The sequence below is a fragment of the Aulonocara sp. 'chitande type north' Nkhata Bay genome, linkage group LG9 (genome assembly GCF_057382095.1).
Source record: "Aulonocara sp. 'chitande type north' Nkhata Bay isolate Kocher_YH1m ecotype deep benthic linkage group LG9, A_spYH_male_GT1.1, whole genome shotgun sequence".
NCBI classification, from domain to species: Eukaryota; Metazoa; Chordata; class Actinopteri; order Cichliformes; family Cichlidae; genus Aulonocara; species Aulonocara sp. 'chitande type north' Nkhata Bay.
In genome coordinates this window covers 30,682,675-30,701,665 of record NC_141352.1, presented here as the reverse complement: position 1 = coordinate 30,701,665, position 18,991 = coordinate 30,682,675, and the positions used below count along the sequence as shown (strand labels likewise).

General features: G+C 41.3%; 1 protein-coding gene, 2 non-coding genes and 1 pseudogene across 5 annotated transcripts in view; 2 read left to right on the top strand and 2 right to left on the bottom strand.

Annotated features, from left to right (window-relative positions):
* Positions 1 to 855: 855 nt before the first annotated feature.
* On the bottom strand, positions 856 to 937 carry trnas-aga (transfer RNA serine (anticodon AGA)). Its single transcript has one exon. It is a non-coding gene; the product is annotated as a tRNA-Ser (tRNA).
* A 575-nt stretch (positions 938 to 1,512) lies between these two features.
* On the bottom strand, positions 1,513 to 1,584 carry trnag-ucc (transfer RNA glycine (anticodon UCC)). Its single transcript has one exon. It is a non-coding gene; the product is annotated as a tRNA-Gly (tRNA).
* Positions 1,585 to 6,680: 5,096 nt separating this feature from the next.
* Positions 6,681 to 14,817, top strand: LOC147322410 (CD276 antigen-like). 2 transcript variants are annotated; one of them, XM_086305212.1, is made up of 6 exons: positions 6,681 to 6,759; positions 11,705 to 12,019; positions 12,094 to 12,360; positions 12,701 to 12,997; positions 14,025 to 14,125; positions 14,737 to 14,817. In XM_086305212.1, exons 1-6 carry the CDS (start codon positions 6,702 to 6,704, stop codon positions 14,815 to 14,817), a joined length of 1,119 nt encoding a protein of 372 aa, XP_086161338.1. In that variant the 5' UTR covers positions 6,681 to 6,701. The 2 variants fall into 2 exon arrangements, with proteins under 2 accessions (XP_086161338.1, XP_086161337.1); XM_086305211.1 differs by having other exon boundaries at positions 6,702 to 6,759; positions 14,689 to 14,817.
* A 2,865-nt stretch (positions 14,818 to 17,682) lies between these two features.
* The window catches only part of LOC147322409 (uncharacterized), a 35,036-nt pseudogene continuing 33,727 nt past the window's right edge, over positions 17,683 to 18,991 (top strand). Inside the window, exon 1 of the transcript XR_015131086.1 lies at positions 17,683 to 17,972. The product of XR_015131086.1 is annotated as an uncharacterized LOC147322409 (transcript). The remainder of the gene's footprint in view (positions 17,973 to 18,991) is intronic.

Genomic DNA, 18,991 nt, shown 5'->3' with positions numbered 1-18,991 from the left:
GAATCTGGGACGAGGACGTCTTTGGCTCCTCTTTCAAGTTATTGGACTTTGGCAAAAAGGTTTTACGCTTAATTCAAAAATGAGAGCAAGTGTCTGTGTCCCGAATACAAAGTGGGAGCTGGTTCCACAGAGAGGGGCCTGAAAAGTGATGGCTCTGCCTTCCATTGCACTTTAAAATCCCCTCGGAAGCCAGCAGTCTGAGAGCAAAGCACTCTGTTGGGATGATATGGCACTGTGAGATCTTGTAGACAAAATTGGTGGTGATTATTCAAGACCTTGTGTGTGAGGGCAAGTATTTGGATTTTTATTTGGGATTTAATTGGGAGCCAAGTGTACAAAGGCCGGCATAGTGGGTCTGTGGCCACTCTTGCTTGCGCTTTTGCGTGTCCGTCAGCCAGCTGTGGAGAAGAGCAAAGTTTTTACATGCAAAGAGCTGTAGTGAAAAGCAGTGTTCCAAACAATGAAATGTTTCCACTCCTTGTGCTTTTCATGCAGTAATGTTTGAAGCTATTTCTGCTGTTGTCCCATTCCCGGTGAAATCCGCTGTGCCTCCAATCCCGATCCCAGTCCTCTTGCAAAGCAATCAGCATTTGTCAGAAGCATGAGTCATTGGCGGTACTCAGACTGGATCCTGGACGACTACACGGGGGCACGTGTGGGGTGGCTAAGAGTCCAATTGAAGGATGCCATGTTTACTGAATATGTGCCTAATTTTGTCAGGACATAGCTGGGTCCATTGCTTCTGCGTGCTCTATTTTCACAAGCAAAGGCCTGGCTCTTTCTCCTGGCACCTTCTCAGGTGATCTCCATGCCTTCTTCTCAAATCAACGTCTGGACTGCCGCAAAACAGCTGACCGTTGTCGACAGGATTCGAACCTGTGCGGGGAGACCCCAATGGATTTCTAGTCCATCGCCTTGACCGCTCGGCCACAACAACCACATTGGGCTGTGGAACTACATACTTGAAAGACATACGTCTTCCAAGTCCTACGCCACACATCTTTCAAGTAGGATGTGCACAACAACGGCCACGCTGGATTGTAAATGCGGTAGCTGCATGACTTTGGTGCGAAAGCTTGTGGTTTTGCAGTTCCGTGAGATTGGTGCAGCACAGCTGCGGTTGAAGCTAGCTGGCTGACATTAGCTTGCTTGTTTGCATGAACAGTAACACACACAGCTGATGATTTTGCCACCGCAAAGAGCTGATCAGTACATGGTTAGTAAAATGTTATCTTCATTCCAAACATTCAGCACAATATTTAAAGTGGGACTGGGTGTCTTTATGAAGAAGTAGCGTGTCCAATCACAGTTTCATGTAAGAAGGTATAGGTATGAAGTGATGAGAACTCAAAGCCTGTTTGAACAGTGTCTTTCCACAGCAAACGGTAGCAGCGAGGCCGATGAAGAATACACCTGGCCTGACATTGTAAGCATTTGCAGAAAGAGCGGAGAACGTTTTTAGTGTAAAATAGTACGCAGCCCACATGCTTGAACAGCACTGCGAGTGGCAACTGCGATGGCCGGGAATCGAACCCGGGTCAACTGCTTGGAAGGCAGCTATGCTCGCCACTATACCACCATCGCTGTGAAAGACTACAACATCACTGATTCATTGTCCGGCTTATACAGATTTTCAGGACAATTAACAAGGTGGGCATTGTGATTACTCGCTTGTCAGGTTCTAACCTGGTCAAAAGGTAGATCACTAAAAAGACTAGTGCTTTCATGCAACTGCACATTTAATCTCATCAGCAAAGCTTCTTTGCTACTCAAGTGTGGCCTCTCACGCATTTAAACTCTTGCGTGATTTTTAGCACCTTGAGAGTCGCAATGGTCACGCGAGTTCTTCAGGTCACAGCAGACAAGGTGAGAATAGGTGTGAATCTGTCTTGGGACGAATCTGGGACGAGGACGTCTTTGGCTCCTCTTTCAAGTTATTGGACTTTGGCAAAAAGGTTTTACGCTTAATTCAAAAATGAGAGCAAGTGTCTGTGTCCCGAATACAAAGTGGGAGCTGGTTCCACAGAGAGGGGCCTGAAAAGTGATGGCTCTGCCTTCCATTGCACTTTAAAATCCCCTCGGAAGCCAGCAGTCTGAGAGCAAAGCACTCTGTTGGGATGATATGGCACTGTGAGATCTTGTAGACAAAATTGGTGGTGATTATTCAAGACCTTGTGTATGAGGGCAAGTATTTGGATTTTTATTTGGGATTTAATTGGGAGCCAATGAAGAGAGAAGTCCATATGGGGGAAATCTACTCTGTCCTTCCAGTCCCTGACTGTGCTCTGGATGCAGCGTTTTGGAAAACAGTGTAAAGGCTTTTCAGGAAGCTTTTAGGACACTGTGAAAATACTGAATTTGAATAGTGGAGGCTAGAAGTAGTGAATGTATCCTTCCTCTCTATCATTAGATGGAGAGAGTGTACAAAGTGGGTCTGTGGCCACTCTTGCTTGCGCTTTTGCGTGTCCGTCAGCCAGCTGTGGAGAAGAGCAAAGTTTTTACATGCAAAGAGCTGTAGTGAAAAGCAGTGTTCCAAACAATGAAATGTGTCCACTCCTTGTGCTTTTCATGCAGTAATGTTTGAAGCTATTTCTGCTGTTGTCCCATTCCCGGTGAAATCCGCTGTGCCTCCAATCCCGATCCCAGTCCTCTTGCAAAGCAATCAGCATTTGTCAGACGCATGAGTCATTGGCGGTACTCAGACTGGATCCTGGATCAGACTGCAGTCCTATTCTAAAGGCTGATCTAAAGAATTCCACACAACAGTTAGTTATAACCTCTGGTCTCCTCCCCCTACAGTAAACACCCCCACAATGGAAATACACTGGTACAGTGGCCAGGGGTGCTGACACCCTGACCCCCATCTCCTTTTAAGGTAGTGTCCACTGGGAATTGTCGGCCCTCGCCCTCAGTAACTCGTGCTACTCGTGGGGGTTGGTTGTCCTCCTGCCCTGCACCACAGTTCTTTGTTCCCAATCCAGGCCTATTTTCTATTTTTTATTCTTACACCCATTAACTGCCATGTTATAATGTTGCAAGCAATCACAAACTACAGTGTCTCTAACTCCAATGTATACCAAGCAGTCTATTATTCTCAACACCCGTCAGCTCTGTCTCCCATTCCCTGATTGCCCTGTGTGTATTTCAGCCCTGTTTTCTGGTGTGTGTTGCTGGTTCGTCTGTGTGGTTTCCCTGCATCCTCTCTACGTCTCCCTGCATCTCCATTTAATGTCTCAAGGTTTAATCTCACTCACTTCAGAAGCTGCCTGCATCTCTGGTCCCTTGTGTGGAGAGCAGGGAAATTATTTTGCTGCTATTGTTAATAATCATCATTACCATTGCATTAATAATATAATCTACAGTATTGATATTGTAGTTAGATGTTTAAACATATTGGCACCCAATTAGCCTTTATTACAGGTGCAGTTATAACCACTTTAAACTATTGAGTTGAATCTACACTGGGAAGTAATCAGGGAATGGGCAACAGGAGGGAGACACAGCTGGGGGAAATTAGGCTAACGAGACGAGACAAGGGAGGTAAAACTGAATACACTCAAATGAGACGCAGACCTTCACAATAAAACAGGAAACAGGAAAACATCACACAAGGACGCAGACACAAAGAGGCAGACAGAATATAACACATGGAACTCAAACTATGTTAAACATGAGACAAACCCCTAAACCAGAATCACTGAAAATAGGTTATTAATAATAATAATAATAATAATAATCAACAAGGCACCAGGGAAACGATACGATCCATCATTCAAAAATAAACCAAAATATAAGAACTTAAAATGCTGGGTCAAACCGACCCAGAACCGTGACAATCTCTGAAATATAAATCATGTTTAACTCAAAGTCTCTTTCACATTCTCAACTAATACTGAAACTCTTTTTTTTTTTACAGTTTTTACTAAATTTAGTAAATTGATTACATTCTGTTTTTGCATTGTTAATTTTCAATCATGCTTTTTCATTGTATATTATGTGCATCTTTTTTATAAACATAAATAACGTTTTAATTTCACATTGGTGTTTACCTCATTGTTCTTGTTTCATCATTGTTTCTAATTTACCTTGAATGACTTCAGAGCTTGAATCCTATAGAAGGCCAGGGACAAAGTACCCACCTACTCAAAACATGCACATCCAGTCATATTATTGTAACCTTAGCGGTCCAATACAACAATCTGAGTTAAAAATATTTTTACATCTTTCTGTGCATTTCACAGGTGGGAAGAAATGCAGTACAAATACTTCGTTTCTCACCTAAGTAGATCTTTCAAATATCTCTGCTTGAGTAAAGAAGTTGAATCAGTACTTGACCTTTTATCAGCGTATTTTAAACAGAATTATCTGTGCTTTTAAGTGCAGAATGTCTGTACTTTTGCCACCCTTGGTCTATATTAATTAGTCTATTAAAAAGTAATCTATTATTATTTCAGCTAAAAAAAAACAACCATTTTTTTACTTTCTGTAGGCCCATCCGGACCGGGGCCCAGTTCAGCAGCGCTGCCCGGCCCCACAGTGCCCGGGACAGCCGTCGGTCATTCAAGTGACTTGAATGACCGCCAAAATGTTTCTCCCACTGAAAATGTTACATCCGGATGAACAGAATCAACTTTTGGGGGTTCATTTTACCTTTGTTAGCCACTTGGCTATGGTAGTAAGCAGTAGACAGATGGTTGACACTGATGTGGCTTATTGCAGTGGTCCCCAACCTTTTTTGCGCCACAGACCTGTTTATGCCCGACAATATTTTCATTGACTGGCTTTTTTGGTGTCGCGGATAAATACAACAAAATAAAACCAGTACTGGTACCGAAAAAAGAAGATTTGTTCATAACACACGTGAAAAGACCCAGAAAAACCGAGTTAACAATTAAAAACAATAACAAAATAACGCTGAAAACTGATAAAAACCCTGAAAACTACACATTTCACACCCAAGCCTCAACTCTTGTGGCCCAGTGCCAAACAACCGGTCCGGGGATTGGGGACCGCTGGCTTATTGAATGTTTTGGACCATGTTTAACATAATAATAATAATAATTAGCCATTAATTGGAAGAGATGTATTGTTGATTTGTCTGCTATTTGCATACTGTCTCTCACTATATAAAATATATAGTGTATTATTTTACTTATTTTGTATCTGTTGTATTTTATTTGTATTTTTTGTATTCTCCTTCTGCTATCTCTACCTGAGCTGAGGTAACGCACAAATTTCCCCGCGGTGGGATCAATAAAGTTTTATCTTTATGGGCAGAGGAAGGGTTCGCCAGGCCACCCAACAGACCAGGACAGGCCCTGTCTGAGCCACTCACATTCATAAATCCACTCGCGCTCACACGCTCTGCTCAGTCACACTGGCTCTGATTACTAATCACTAACTAACTACTGTAAACTACTGGAACAACTATCTCCTCAAAAATGTTTGTTAAATTAACCAAGCTTATACAGACTGTATATAACTACCAACTCTTGCCAGCTGTGACAATCAGTTATCTATTTTGGCCTCAAGTGTTCCTGACAAACAGCACAGTTTAGGTAAATGGCCTGTATTTGTATAGCGCTTTACACATTCACTCATCCACCCAGTCACACACTGACTGTAAGCTACATAGTAGCCACAGCCGCCCTGGGGCGCACTGACAGAGGCGAGGCTGCCGGACACTGGCGCCACCAGGCCTTCTGACCACCACCAGTAGTCAACGGGTCTTGCCCAAGGATACAACGACAGAGACTGTCCAAGCCAGGGCTCAAACCGGCAACCTTCCGATTACAAGACGAACTGCCAACTCTTGAGCCGCAATCGCCCCAGTAACACAAATGTAATATCCAAACTCACTATGTCATCATTTCAGAGGATTTTTAATTTGATTTATTTTCAGATAAAAGCAAAACTGAATCTGCATTAGCTGTGCCTGTACTGCATTTGACCAGACATGTCAAAAACTGCACTAACTGACATTTTAGTCTTAATATATGAAAGTCATCTATTTTTATGTATGAATGACCGTCGAAATGTTCATGCTGTCATGAGATAAAATGCTTTCTGAAAGGAAAAACATCTGCAACTAACACCAGCAAGTAAGAGCTTATAACGTGGTGTAACCTTCCTATTAGTTTAGACAGATGGCATCGTCATATCCTTTGTGTCTGCGTGTTTGTGTGCGTGCAGAGATCAAGGCGATTGTGGGGTGAAGAGGTTACATTAAAGTGCAGTAAGAAAATCACAGTGGACACAATCTGCACACTGCATATGCAAATCCACATTTCTCCCGATACTGGCATAAATATTTTCTGTTTTATCAGTGCTGTTCAATCAAATATGCAAATAAAATGACCTTTGACCAGGATGCTGTCGTCAGGGGAGAACTACAACAGGAGCAGTCTGCCGCTCCCCGTCAGTCCAATGACCTTCTGCACCGTAATGGCTTGCATGGTTTCAAGAAATCCACGGGACTGCTGGGAGTGCGGGTGATGGGTCATATTTATAGGCCTGGACGTGCTTGTATCCATATGATATATTGTTAACGGAGTTGATTGAAGTCGTTTTTATTGGATACTGGATGGTTACTTTACAGGGCACCTCTTGTGAGAGCTGCGATGCATGCATGGAGAAACGTGAACATTCCTCTTATTTTAATAAAGTTTTGAACGATTTTAAGCTTTAACGCGGAGGGGACGATGAAGCGGTGTCTGCTTGCCCTGTCCCTCCTGAGCTTGTGGACTCTCGCAATGGAAGGTAAGAAATTTCTGCTTGTTTTTGTTTTATGGCCCAGGTCCATTCGCTTTGACTTCGTACACGATCTCTGTCGCCTTTCACAGACAATGCGGGTGGCTCCACTCCGCGGTCTACCGGTTGTCCCGGTAATTTATCCGGTGTCCAGTCTAGGAGTTTTAACACTGCCGGTGTTTCAAATTATCTGACAAAACGAAAAGCCTCGCTGAAGGAAAGAGAAATGGTTTTTCTACAGCTCATGCAGATGCGTGTCAATGTTATCTGTAAATAATGCAGAGTAACATTAATACATGTAAAAATAAATAAATAAAGGCCATCTGCCTGGATTCATTCCAGCGTGTTTCTGTGGCATAACCTATCAGCTCCCGTGGAAACTCCGGGTTCTCTGCGTACATGGTCACCCTGTCAGCTTTTTGACATTTGCTGCTGATTCTGAAAAAACCGCCCACGTTAACTAATGGTGCTGATAATTTAACCTGAATAACTGCCGCTGGACTCCGTGTCAGCTGCTATCAGAACGGGTTGTTTTTATTCCACTTCTTATGTCTCAGTGTTTCTGGGTGCAAAGAATTCCTTTATGATACGATGAATTGATGATTTTCAGCAGTTCAAAATCACACCTGTGTGTCTGACAGGGTTTCTATGAGACACACTGACTTGATGTTGATGATGAGTATGCCTCAGAGAAAGAAATCCCTTGTTTCTTTTGTCTTCTCCAGCTTCACCACAGAGATATGTGTTCTTGTTCTTCTAGTTTTAAAAAATGTTAGTGTGTAAAACTGATGAAGGAAAAAATGCATATTTGAAATAAAATGGTTGAACATATTTTCAGAGGAAGAAGTCATAAATAAACGTTTGAGCGAATTTCTGAAGTCTCGTCATGTTGCAGTATCTCTGTCAGAGAACGAGCTCGTTCAGCTAAAAGCTGTTTTTCCTGAGTTGGACCTTTCAAGTGTTACGGTTTTAAACTTTCAGATTCTGAGGAGTCCTGTAAATTTAAAACGGTGTTTATGCGTCATACAAACTCTCCAACAATCACAAATCTCTTAACCAAAATAACACTTGCTTTTTTCATCGTAACATTTAACACTAAACTGCGTGCAGCAACCCTTTTGTGCGGCTTGTTCTCATAATATTCTGTCGCCAAACCTTTGCGTTGTGAAAGAGTAAGTCTGACAAACACATGCTGCATGTCTCATTTAAACTCTGACAGAAGCTTGTTAACATCTAAATAAGGTTTTGTTGTGGTGCAGAGCATCAGTAAATCTGGCCCATGGGCACAGTTATTTCTGCCATTAACCTAATTAAAAATATATTTGCATTCCCTTTCAGAGCGCCTCAGGGGAACCACAAGATGAAGTGAATATGTAACCTAATGTGATTTCCCCCCCCCAAGTATTCTCAGTCTCTGACATTGTTAGCCACAAATCAGTCCGTGTCGAGCACAAATGCAGTCCTACAGCTCTTCAACACCGCTCAGATCCATGATGCATAAAACTGTGTCAAAATACGGCAAGTAATTTGATTCTGGAAGATCAGCAGTGTTTTAGATCAATGTCTGAATCTTGCAGTATACAATAAAGAATCTGGGAGCAGCAGTGTGGCTTCATGCTGAGGGAGCACAACAGATGTGATTTTTGCTTTGTGTAGAGAAGGCCAGAAAGACTTGCATTGTGTTTTGTGGATCTAGACAAAGTGTGTAATAGGGTGTTAAGTAAGGAAGTGCAGCACTGCATGAGGAAGTCAGGAGTGACAGAAATGTGAGGCTGGTGTAAGACATGTATGAGGACGGAGAGACAGTGGTTAGGTGTGCAGTAGGCGTGACAGACTGGTTCAAGGTGGGACGTTAGATTATTTTGGTGAAAGAAGAGAGCACAGGCAGGGTGTAGTGAGTAGAGATGAGTGTGAGGAGGGGTGACTTGTGACAGAAAGAGATCTCCCAATGAGATTTTCAGTGAGAGTGATGAGGATGGACAGGATTAGAATCAAGGATATCAGGTAATAGAGGACAAAGCTAGGATAAGATGGAGGCAGGTGAGCTGCTGTGGTGATCCTTAAAGAAAGAGGTCAAAATAAAAAGACAGGTTATTAGATTTCAGTGTATTGATGAGTCAGGATCTGACAGTAAATTATATATTTTATGTATATCTTGTGTAGTTCTGCACACCGTACAAGTGAGCTATGTCAGAGATTTCAGGTTTAGAAGGACTAGTCGTAATAAAGAAGCCCTCAGATATATCGATAACACTAAAGAAAGCCTTCATACATATTTAATGAGGTCAGCTGCACAAAGAGCTTAGTCCTTGGACCAAATTTCCTAGCACTCTGCACCACAGCAAAACTATCTTTAGACGTCTGTCTAACACTAAAAGGCGGAAAGTAATGGTTGATGTTACATCATACAGGTCAGCTGTTACACACAGACTTCAGTTTTCAGGATATCACAGCTGTGCTTTGGATAAATGCCTCAGCAACACAATTTCTAACAGATAAGCTCACCCTTACTAAAAGAAACATATTGATCTTCAGTCTCCTCTGCTTTAGCTTGTATGCCACACTGTTTTCAGAGAAAAGCATGTGCAAAACGCTGCAAGTTTTCAGACTCATTAGTCTGCTCAAATGATTCCCAACAGTTCAGCAACTAAAATGGCAGTTTGCTTACTCGGCAAACCACGGCAGCAGCTTTTTGATACGGTGACACTGACTGTTTCTAAATTAGGTCCTCGCACTGAAGTCAGATAAAACTGAGGCTATTGTATTTCAGAAACACTTTGTCTAACCAGATGCTTACTCTGGATGGCATTATCTTGGCCTCCAGCAAAATTGTTGCAGTCTTTGAGTTCTTTTTGAGGAGAATATGTAATTCATGTGCACATTTAACAAATACATGGGACTCTTTTTCTTGCGTTTGTCAAAGAGAGCAGTCCCACATCTATCTTTAAAGTTACAAACATCCTGTCTTAGAGTAATGCTAAAAACTAGTTTATGCATTTATTACTTCTATGCAGGACTAATTCATTGTCACGTTCTTCTAAAAGTTCATCTGGAATACTGTAGCAAGAGCACTGACAGCGACTAGGAAAAAGAATGCATATTTAGCTTGTTTTCATTGGCTCCCTGTCAATCAGGAATCACATGTAAAATTTCTCCTCACCTATAAGGTCTTGAATCAGGCCCCATCTTATCTTAAAGATCTTATAGTACCATATTACCCAATTAGAGCACTTTGTACTAACACTGCAGGCTTACATGTTGTTCGTTGAGTATCTAAAAGTAGAAGACAGGAGTAGAAGGCTAGTTTGAATCAAGGAGACAGACACTATCTCTGTCTCCTTGATCCTTGATTAAGATTAGCAAAAAGTAAAGTTTTAAGTCTAAAGCATATAGTTGGGGCTGGATCAGGTGACTCCGAATCCTCCCTCAGTTAGGCTGCAATAGGTCCAGGCTGCTAAGACATTACCATGATGCACTGAGTTTTTTTTCTTCACTCTCTTCTCTTTATTCACTGTGTGTTTCTACATCATTTTGCTTTTAAACATGAGTCATTATTAATCCATGGCTCTCTTGCACAGTCTTTGTCCTGTCTTCCTCCATCAGTCACTGCAGATGGCTTCCCATCCCTGAGCCTGGTTCTGCCGGAGGCTTCTTTCTGTTAAAAGGGGAGTTTTTGCTCATGGGGGAGGGTCATCTGATTGTGGAGGTTTTCTCATATAAATAAGACTAAAACTAAATTGAACCCATTTTGTTTCCTCTTTTGACAGTGCAGAGAAAAAGAGGTCTTTAACACTGCCTTCCACCAGAACTACACTTGTGGTTGTGTGTTCACAGATTGTCTTCTATCTTGGATGTAAAAAAAAAAGTGGTTATTTGAGTTGCTGTTGGTGTCCTATGAGCTCAAAGCAGTCTGGTCGTTTTCCTCTGGCGTCTGGCATCAACAACAACAATGCATTTTCGCCCAGAGACTGTGCACTCACTGATATGTCCTCATTTTCAGACAGGTCTCTGTAACTCCTCGTAATGGCTGTGTGGGAAGATCCCAGTAGATCAGCTCTGTATGAATCACTCAGACCAGCCTGTCTAGCACCTTTCTCCCTGAATGCTGTTGCTCATTTAAAGTAGCCATCATGTGATTTGATTGGCTGAGTAATATTTGCTTCAGGTAATTCAACAGGTGTGCAAAATCACAAAGTGCAAAATGTGTTAGGTTAGTTTAGTTCACTTTACATTTGTTTTTGTTTTGTTTTGTTTTTTTGTTTTATAGCAGAAGAGACAATGAGTTCAGGCTTTTGCCTTTTAAAGAAAGATTTTAAAGAAATGTCTCCCAAACCAGGAAAGGATTTCCTTTGTCAGTGTGAAGATCTGAACATATTTGTGAAATTTTACCAGCAATACTATTAGATTCAGAAAGCTGATTTCATTTAAACATTTAAACGTATTTTCTAATTGGTGTGTTAATTCTGCTTGCAAAATAATACAAAATAGCTTGGATGTTGTTTCTGCATTTTAAATTTGAAGCTACAGACCCTTTTGACGTTGCTCTGCCAGTTTGTCTCATTTAGCACCTTTTTCCTGTAGTTCTACATGTTTTTGTTGCTGTCTGACTGCAATAAGCTATGTTAGCAGTCAGGGATCTCACCTTCTTCAGGCATCCTGGTTGTGCATCCCCTTCAGTTCTTGTACATTATCTGTGTGCCAACCCTCAAGTGCCTTGCACAGAAATGTAAGATTTATTCATCTTCTCCTGTTTAGTTTACTGACGTTTATCAAACTGATTTAGAAAGATGCTTATTTGAAATAAAACGGGCAGATCTATTTTTAGATGAAGTCATAAATAAATGCTTGGTCTCATTTCTTAAGACGCATCATGCCAATATATTTGCTCAGAGCAGAAGCTCTTCTAGCATGCTTTTTCCCCAAATTGAACCTTTCTTGTGTTTGTCTGTTTCAGATACTGAGGAATCCTGTAATTTTATGGAGAGATGCATCTTACCATGCAGTTCCCAGATTGGGAAAGAAATCGTCATCCACTGGTTTAAGACACCAAGAGACCTTCGTGTCCACTCGTACTACCACAGCAAAAACCAGTTTGGACACCAAGACCAGTGCTTCAGAAACAGGACTTCAGTGTTCAAGGACCAGATCTCCAGTGGAAATTCCTCACTCCAGCTGACAAGTGTGGAGGTTCAGGATGAGGGCAGATATAAGTGCCACACCAGCACCATCATGGGAAACCAGGAGTCATTTGTCAACCTAAAAGTAGATGGTATGAGAAAATTGCAGTAAACATCAGCTCATTTATAAAGATTGCTCACTGCTTGTAATCTTCATTTATTTCAGCTCCAGTTAAAGAAGTCAGTCTTGATCAGGTTGAAAACTGGATCAGCTGCCGTTCAGAGGGGATCTACCCTGAACCTCAGCTCTCCTGGTCCACCAGCCCTCCATCCAACATCACCTTCACTAACACCACCACAGTTGAGAGGACTGAGCAGCTGCTTTACAACATCAGCAGTTCTCTGATGCTTTCAGCCGGTGTTTATGACCTGCTCTTTATCTGCACCATCAGCACTCGCAGGAACAGGAGGAGAGCCACTCTGCAGAGACTATGTGAGTATTTCAACCAACTGAGATTCTCAAACTTTGGTGCAGAGCAACTGTAGGTGGATCAGCTACTCAGGCCCAGTACGACATACACACAAGACGTCACTTGTGCTTTCGGTTTAAAATAACAAACTCGAGTATTGCCTGAGAAGAGCTGTGTAGTTAAGGACATGGCATCACTTGTAATAAATTCACTGTGATTATATGCATGCAGATGTTTACCTTGGATACATGTAACTGGGTCTGAATTGTGTGGGAATGTTCGGGTTAAAGTATTGGTGGGGACCCGATTGCTTAGGGCTTCCTTGTAGTTGGAGTATCTACTGTGGTTTTCGTTGTCTTTCAGCTCATATCAGTGGTCCCAGTACTGGTGTAACAATCACCTGCACCTCGCCAAACGCTTCACTCACCAACTTCAGCCTCGTCTGGAAATTCAACCAGACTCAGACCATCGTGAACCAGACTGGGACCAACTTTACCTACTCTGTGTCAGACGAGTGGAGGGAGAAGGTGAAGAATGTGTCCAAGTCAGGCAGTCTCATGCTAAAGGACTTATCTACAAAACAGGAGGGGCTGTACACCTGTAAGCTCAGTAATGCTGAGGGGACTCACATTACCCACATCCACCTGAGAATAATCAAAGGTGAGATTAAGTTAACCTAAAAAGTCAGAAAATAAGTGCTGGGGGTTCTTTTTGTTTGTTTGTTTTTGCCTGTCCCGTGTGGTACTTTACCAATCAGAATTGTTGTCTGAAGGCCAGGAAAGATGCCCAACAGATTTAGTTTTTCAAGTGGAGAAAATATGGCAATGTCATATTGGTCCACTTGATTCATCTGTTTTATTATTATTATTATTATTATTATTATTATTATTTCTTAAGTGAGTTTTTTGGAAGTTCCCACTGCAGGGAAAACCTTTTAATGAAAAGATATCACCTTCAAACTTCTATTTGACTATTAACAATAAAAAAAAAATTTTGCATTAATATAATAGTTTTTTTTGAAATGATAATGTTTCAATATTCAAAATAGGAAATCTGATCATTGATAAAGAGAAATTCAAGATTATTAAAAATAGAGCTGTCTTTCGCAATTCTTTTTGGATTGAACCTCTTTATGCTTCTGAGTATTTCAGTTAAACAATGTAATAGGGCCCTATGAGCATCTCAACCATTCTTTTTTTTGTGCAGCAAATGTCACATTTTTACTGATATTGTCTGTTCAATCAAAAACAACACTCAACATTTAAGTGCATACATACAAATGTATACAAGCTTTTTAACAAAACTAATTAATGAACAAAGGTAGTTTGTGTCAGGGTCGATAGCAGGGACTCAAGCGCAGAGCAGGTTGACGTTTCCAAAGTTTATTTACAACATCAGTGCAGAATATATACAGTGAAAGGGGAAATCCAGGCAGAGAGGAGGGAGAGAGAATACAAAACGCACAGGGACCATGACCGTTTGAGGGCATTTTACAGTTCTGTTGATTTTAAAATGTCTTCTGCACTGGAAACTGTAGAATATCAGCATCATTACTGGATTGTATTTACAAAGTTTTAAAGAAAGAGGAAAAAATATAGAAACTGTATTTTAAATGCGAAGTTTTATACTGGATTTGAACTGGATTCCTTGAGGAATTTATTAGTAGAAATTGACTCTTCTGTTTCAGGACGTCACATTAACCTTGTAGCCATTGTCACAGCTTTGGTGTCTGGAATTGTACTGATCGGCCTATTGACAACTGCTGCAATCTGCAGCACACAGAGAAGGGTAAGAGGCCTGTATTGCACTTTTCATAATTTATTAGCTTGCACCATCGAAACTGAAAAGGTAAAGCTGAATGGGCTGACTGAGTAGTTGGAGTGGGGCTCAAACACAGGACTTGGAAACACAGGTGAATAAAATAAAAAGGTGTCTCTATTAAACTGAAACAAAGTACAATATAACATGAGTAACAAAACGAGGAAAATTAAAACTTCAGCTCAGCAGGGAAAATGTACTTTGATGGAGAACACAACTGTGAGGGACAATGAGACAAAGGAGAGTGAGAAACTTACACAATATTTACACATTAGGTAACTGAGGAGATGGGAAACGCTGAGCTAGTCTGTCTGCATCATTCTGCCATCATGAGGGAAACTTTGCTGTTCATGTTGGAGTTGATGATTATTGAACTACTGTTACTAAACACATTTAAGTTAGATTCACAGAGTGAAAGGTAAATTTCAGCAGTACAACAATGATTGTGACCATGCTATAATCTAACAGCTATTTTATGTTTGTCATTGATTTGTTATTCATTACTGCAGCTCTGCTCCTGTTTGTTGTTGCAGCAACTCAATACCTGTTTTCACTGCAGCGATTTTGCTTCTTTTCATCAGTCAACGCAGAGTGTTACCAACACCAGGACCATGTCTGAGACTGCAAATCCTGAGCCTGAACCTTTGCAGCCAGAGCTATAGTGTCCTTATCCAACTGATCCAGGGGCTCAGTATCCAGAGGTCCCCAAACCAGCTGATCCAGAACCCAGGAGTCTCATGTTCCCTGTGTCAAAAGAACCAAAGACCTGCACTAAGAAGATGATCTCTAGTCATGATGGTGCCACACTGTAAATTTGGCTTTTTCTTCAACCATGTCATGAAAGTCTTACACTTTGGTGTCCTCAGAAGCTCATCTTTGGTTTTTGTAGATGATGAGGTTATGTTGGTTACATCAGGTGGACACAGCAGAATGATAATTAACATCTCCTCCAGGTCTGAAACTGTGGTCCTCAGCTGGAAAGAGGTGACAAGTCCACTCAGGGTCAAGAACAAGTTGCTGCACCAAGTGGAGAAGTTTAGGTGTCTCGGGGTGTTTTTCACTCGTGAGGGCAGCAGGAGATTGTGGACGTGGATGAAGTGATGCAGACGCTGCATCTGTCGGTTTAGTGAAGAGAGGGTCAAGCATGAAAGTGAAGTCATGATTCACCTGTCCATCTATGTCCCTACCCTCGCCTATGGTCATAGCTCTGAATAGTGACTCAAAGACGGAGACAAGTAGCATAAATGAACTTTCTCTGAAGGCTGGCTGGCCTCTCCCTTACAGACATGGTGAGGACTTAAGCCATCCGAAAATAATAATAATAATAATAATAATAATGGATACTTTATTGATCCCCATGGGGAAATTACTTGTTTTTCTCTGCATTTGACCCATTCACTCAGTGAAGCAGTGGGCAGCCCACTAAGCAGGCGCCCAGGGAGCAGTGTGTAGGGACGGTACCTTGCTCAGGGGTACCTCAGGGTAGCCGTTAAGTGGATTCGAACCGCTGACCTTCCGGTCATAGGGCGACCACTTTACCTACTGAGCTATCCCTGCCCCCTGCCCCCCTCTGAGCCCTGAAACGGGCTCAGAGTAAACTTCTACACTGAAAGGAACCAGTTCAGGTGATTCAGGAAACTGGCAAAGACAAAGGATAACGAGAGGATGGGCAACAGGTGGGAACACAGTTGGAATGAATTACTCCCTAAAGAGACAGGAAGAAAAACAGAACACAGGATGAAAGACTCACTGATTTAACGAAGCAGAATATGGATCCATGTCTGTCTAATGTAATATTTTTAAGGCTGTCATGGTTTGCAAATTTAAAGTGCTGGGGTCCAAAGTGATATTTTTTATGGGGCCTCAAATTCCTCGTGGCGGAATATTTGCTGCTTTTCTTATTATTGCAGGGTTGGCAACCAAAGTAAAACTTTCTGGAACAGCGCTGCCCCCTGGTGGGTAAGGTTTTAATTACAAAATAGTTTTTCAGTTATTGAATGAGAAAGAAAGGATGGACACAGTATATCCTGTCATTTCAGTGCTGTTATAAGACATTGTGAGTTTAATTGCATTACACATTAAAACAAGTATCTCTGTGCTTCTAAGGCACTTAATGCATTTCAGCTCCACCAAAGCGCAAACTAAAATGGTAAATGATAAATGGTCTGTATTTGTATAGCTCTTTACTTGGTCCTAAGGACCCCAAAGCGCTTTACACTATACACAATCATCCACCCATTCACACACACATTCACACACTGGTGATGGCAGCTACAGTGTAGCCACAGCCGCCCTGGGGCGCACTGACAGAGGCGAGGCTGCCGGACACTGGCACCACCGAGCCCTCTGACCACCACCACCAAACTACTGCACAGTTTGCAGCTTTAACAGCAGCCATCTGACAGTAGGGCGCTTCAACTGTGACTAACAGTTTCTTCCTTTAAAGGGAGTTTTTCCTTCCCACTATTGCCATGTACATGCTCATAGCACAACATAGTCCCTAAAATGAAGACATTTATGTGCATAAATCTAGTTGTAGTGGCCTCCTAAGATCCTACATCCTCATATGAGGACTTTACGTTTATTTTCTCACTGCACAAATTATGTATAAAGCAATAAACAACCTACTTCCTGCCAATATTCTAAAAAAAAAAAAAAAAAATTCTAAAAAAGAACAGGGATACAATTTGAAGGGGGAATTAAATTTAAAGCTTCCCTGTATCTGTATAACACTAAAGTGTGTGTGTGTGTGTGTGTGTGTGTGTGCGTACATGCGTGTGTGTGAATAAAAATACATGTTAATTACTAAACAGTGGAAAGGGGGTGGGATTAAATGAGTTTATGCTTCTAAGTTGTTTATGATTATTATTGCTTTGTTTTTCTTTTGTTTTGCTTTGTTTGTTTGTCCCTTTCTTCTCTGTTGTCGTACTATTTTAATACGTGTTATACACATGTTCAAAATAAAGAGTCAATGCAAATACATTCTGACTTTTCTGCACAGTATTGTTTATTCTGCTAATATTTTGCTAAACAATGACAAGGACTTTGTTTTATGCTGTAAAATGCAGCTATTGTCTCTATATTGTCCTTCAGACTTTTAGATAGTTGAAGCAAATGTTTATTACCCTTGTTTCTGGAATAAGAAAATAATTATAATGACGGTATTAATTCTTTAATGACACTGAAAATTATGTTTTGGTTACTTTGGTATCTAATTTTTATCGTCTCTATTTTAGTATAATCTCTGTTAGTTTTTCCTGTGTATTTGGATGTTCGCCTATGTGAGTGTGTTTATGCAGCTCCATTGATTATTTTGCTGTTGTTATTGGCCAGGATATCCTTGTAAGAAAGTCTCATGTACACGCATTGTTACTTGCAGTGTTTTAATTTAAAGCCGTAAGATCTCTCCATACGCTCCCCTTTACATTTCTCACTCTCGGCAACTCACGTTTTGTTTTTTTTTTAAAGGAAGCCTAGTCACGTGACCGCGCAGCAACAAACCAATGTGGAGCAGGAAGAAGGGGGCGGAGCAAAGTGTCGCTGCAGGAGGGGAAGTGTTTGCACTGACAGAGCAGCTTTTTCGTGAAACGGGGGCAAAGTACTGAACCTAGAGGAAAGAAATTATAAAAAACGTCGATTCAATATCATACCTACGTTAACGTCTACATTTGGATCGATCCTCTTACCCTTGTCTCCTGGATCGTAGCCGAGATCAGCGTTAATCACGTGGGTCTCTGCTCCCTGATCGGTTTCCTGTGTTTGGAAAGAGTTCCAGCTTCATCGCGGAGTTTCTCTCGGTTTGTGGGCTCATCTAAAGGTAAGCACCGAGCTAACTTTACTGTGAGTTCAGTTCATGTTGAGTTTAGCTCCTGAATGAGGTCTTCTGCTGCTCTCCTCGGTGTCTGTTCACAGTTTATTGTGAACACGTTGAGAGAAGAGTGAGAGAGTGTTTGGAGAAAAACACCAACTAATCATTAGCTCAGCATGCTGGGAGAAGTTGCAGCAGAAAAGTCTTTTCATTGTCCCTGCAGCTGTTTTTCTGCCTGCACCAAACCTCTACAGCCTCATTTCTATTTGAAGTGATAACAGGAAATGGATGAGAGCGATCTGCTGCAGTATCAGGGTCACAATAAACTTTATTATCCAGCTGCTGTGGATGAACACATGAGAGGACGTGAACTCCTAAAATGATCTGCAGACAGCAGCTGGGCAGTAAAAGGATTGCAAAAGAGAAAAGAGGAGCATGGAGATACCAACAAGAACACACAGGACAAAAAGATAAAGACATGCAGCAGTGACTCGGTCACTGCAACATCCTTATTTACTGTTCAAGTGGGCACAAGTAAGGAATCCATGGTGCCTTTAGTAGGTGCATCTCGTATACCCAGCAGTCTACACTCCAAAAGCCACAGGAGTTCACTCCAGGTATTTATTAAAACCACTTATTCTTATGATCTGAATATTTAACCACGTGTTAATCAGCAAGCTCCACCAGATTGTTGTTAACCCTTTCTCTGATCGCATTAATGAAACCTTTTGTAATAATTATATAACAAAGACTTGTGCATTATACATGCCCTGTACTTTGGGTATGATTACTAAACCTCCACGATATTTGTGTGTTTTTATATGATTAGCTGGTTTAACTGAAGACATGTAGTTATTAAATCCTAAAGTCAGCATGTGCCATTCACTTCTACATTAACAGATGTTACAAATTTAAAAATAAATAAATGAAAGCTCCTCAAGTACCTGTGTAATCACTTTAATAGTGGTTACATGCTCAGGTCATTTCTTTACTACAGTTCTAATTAAAAATCTCTGTCTGTGTGACAT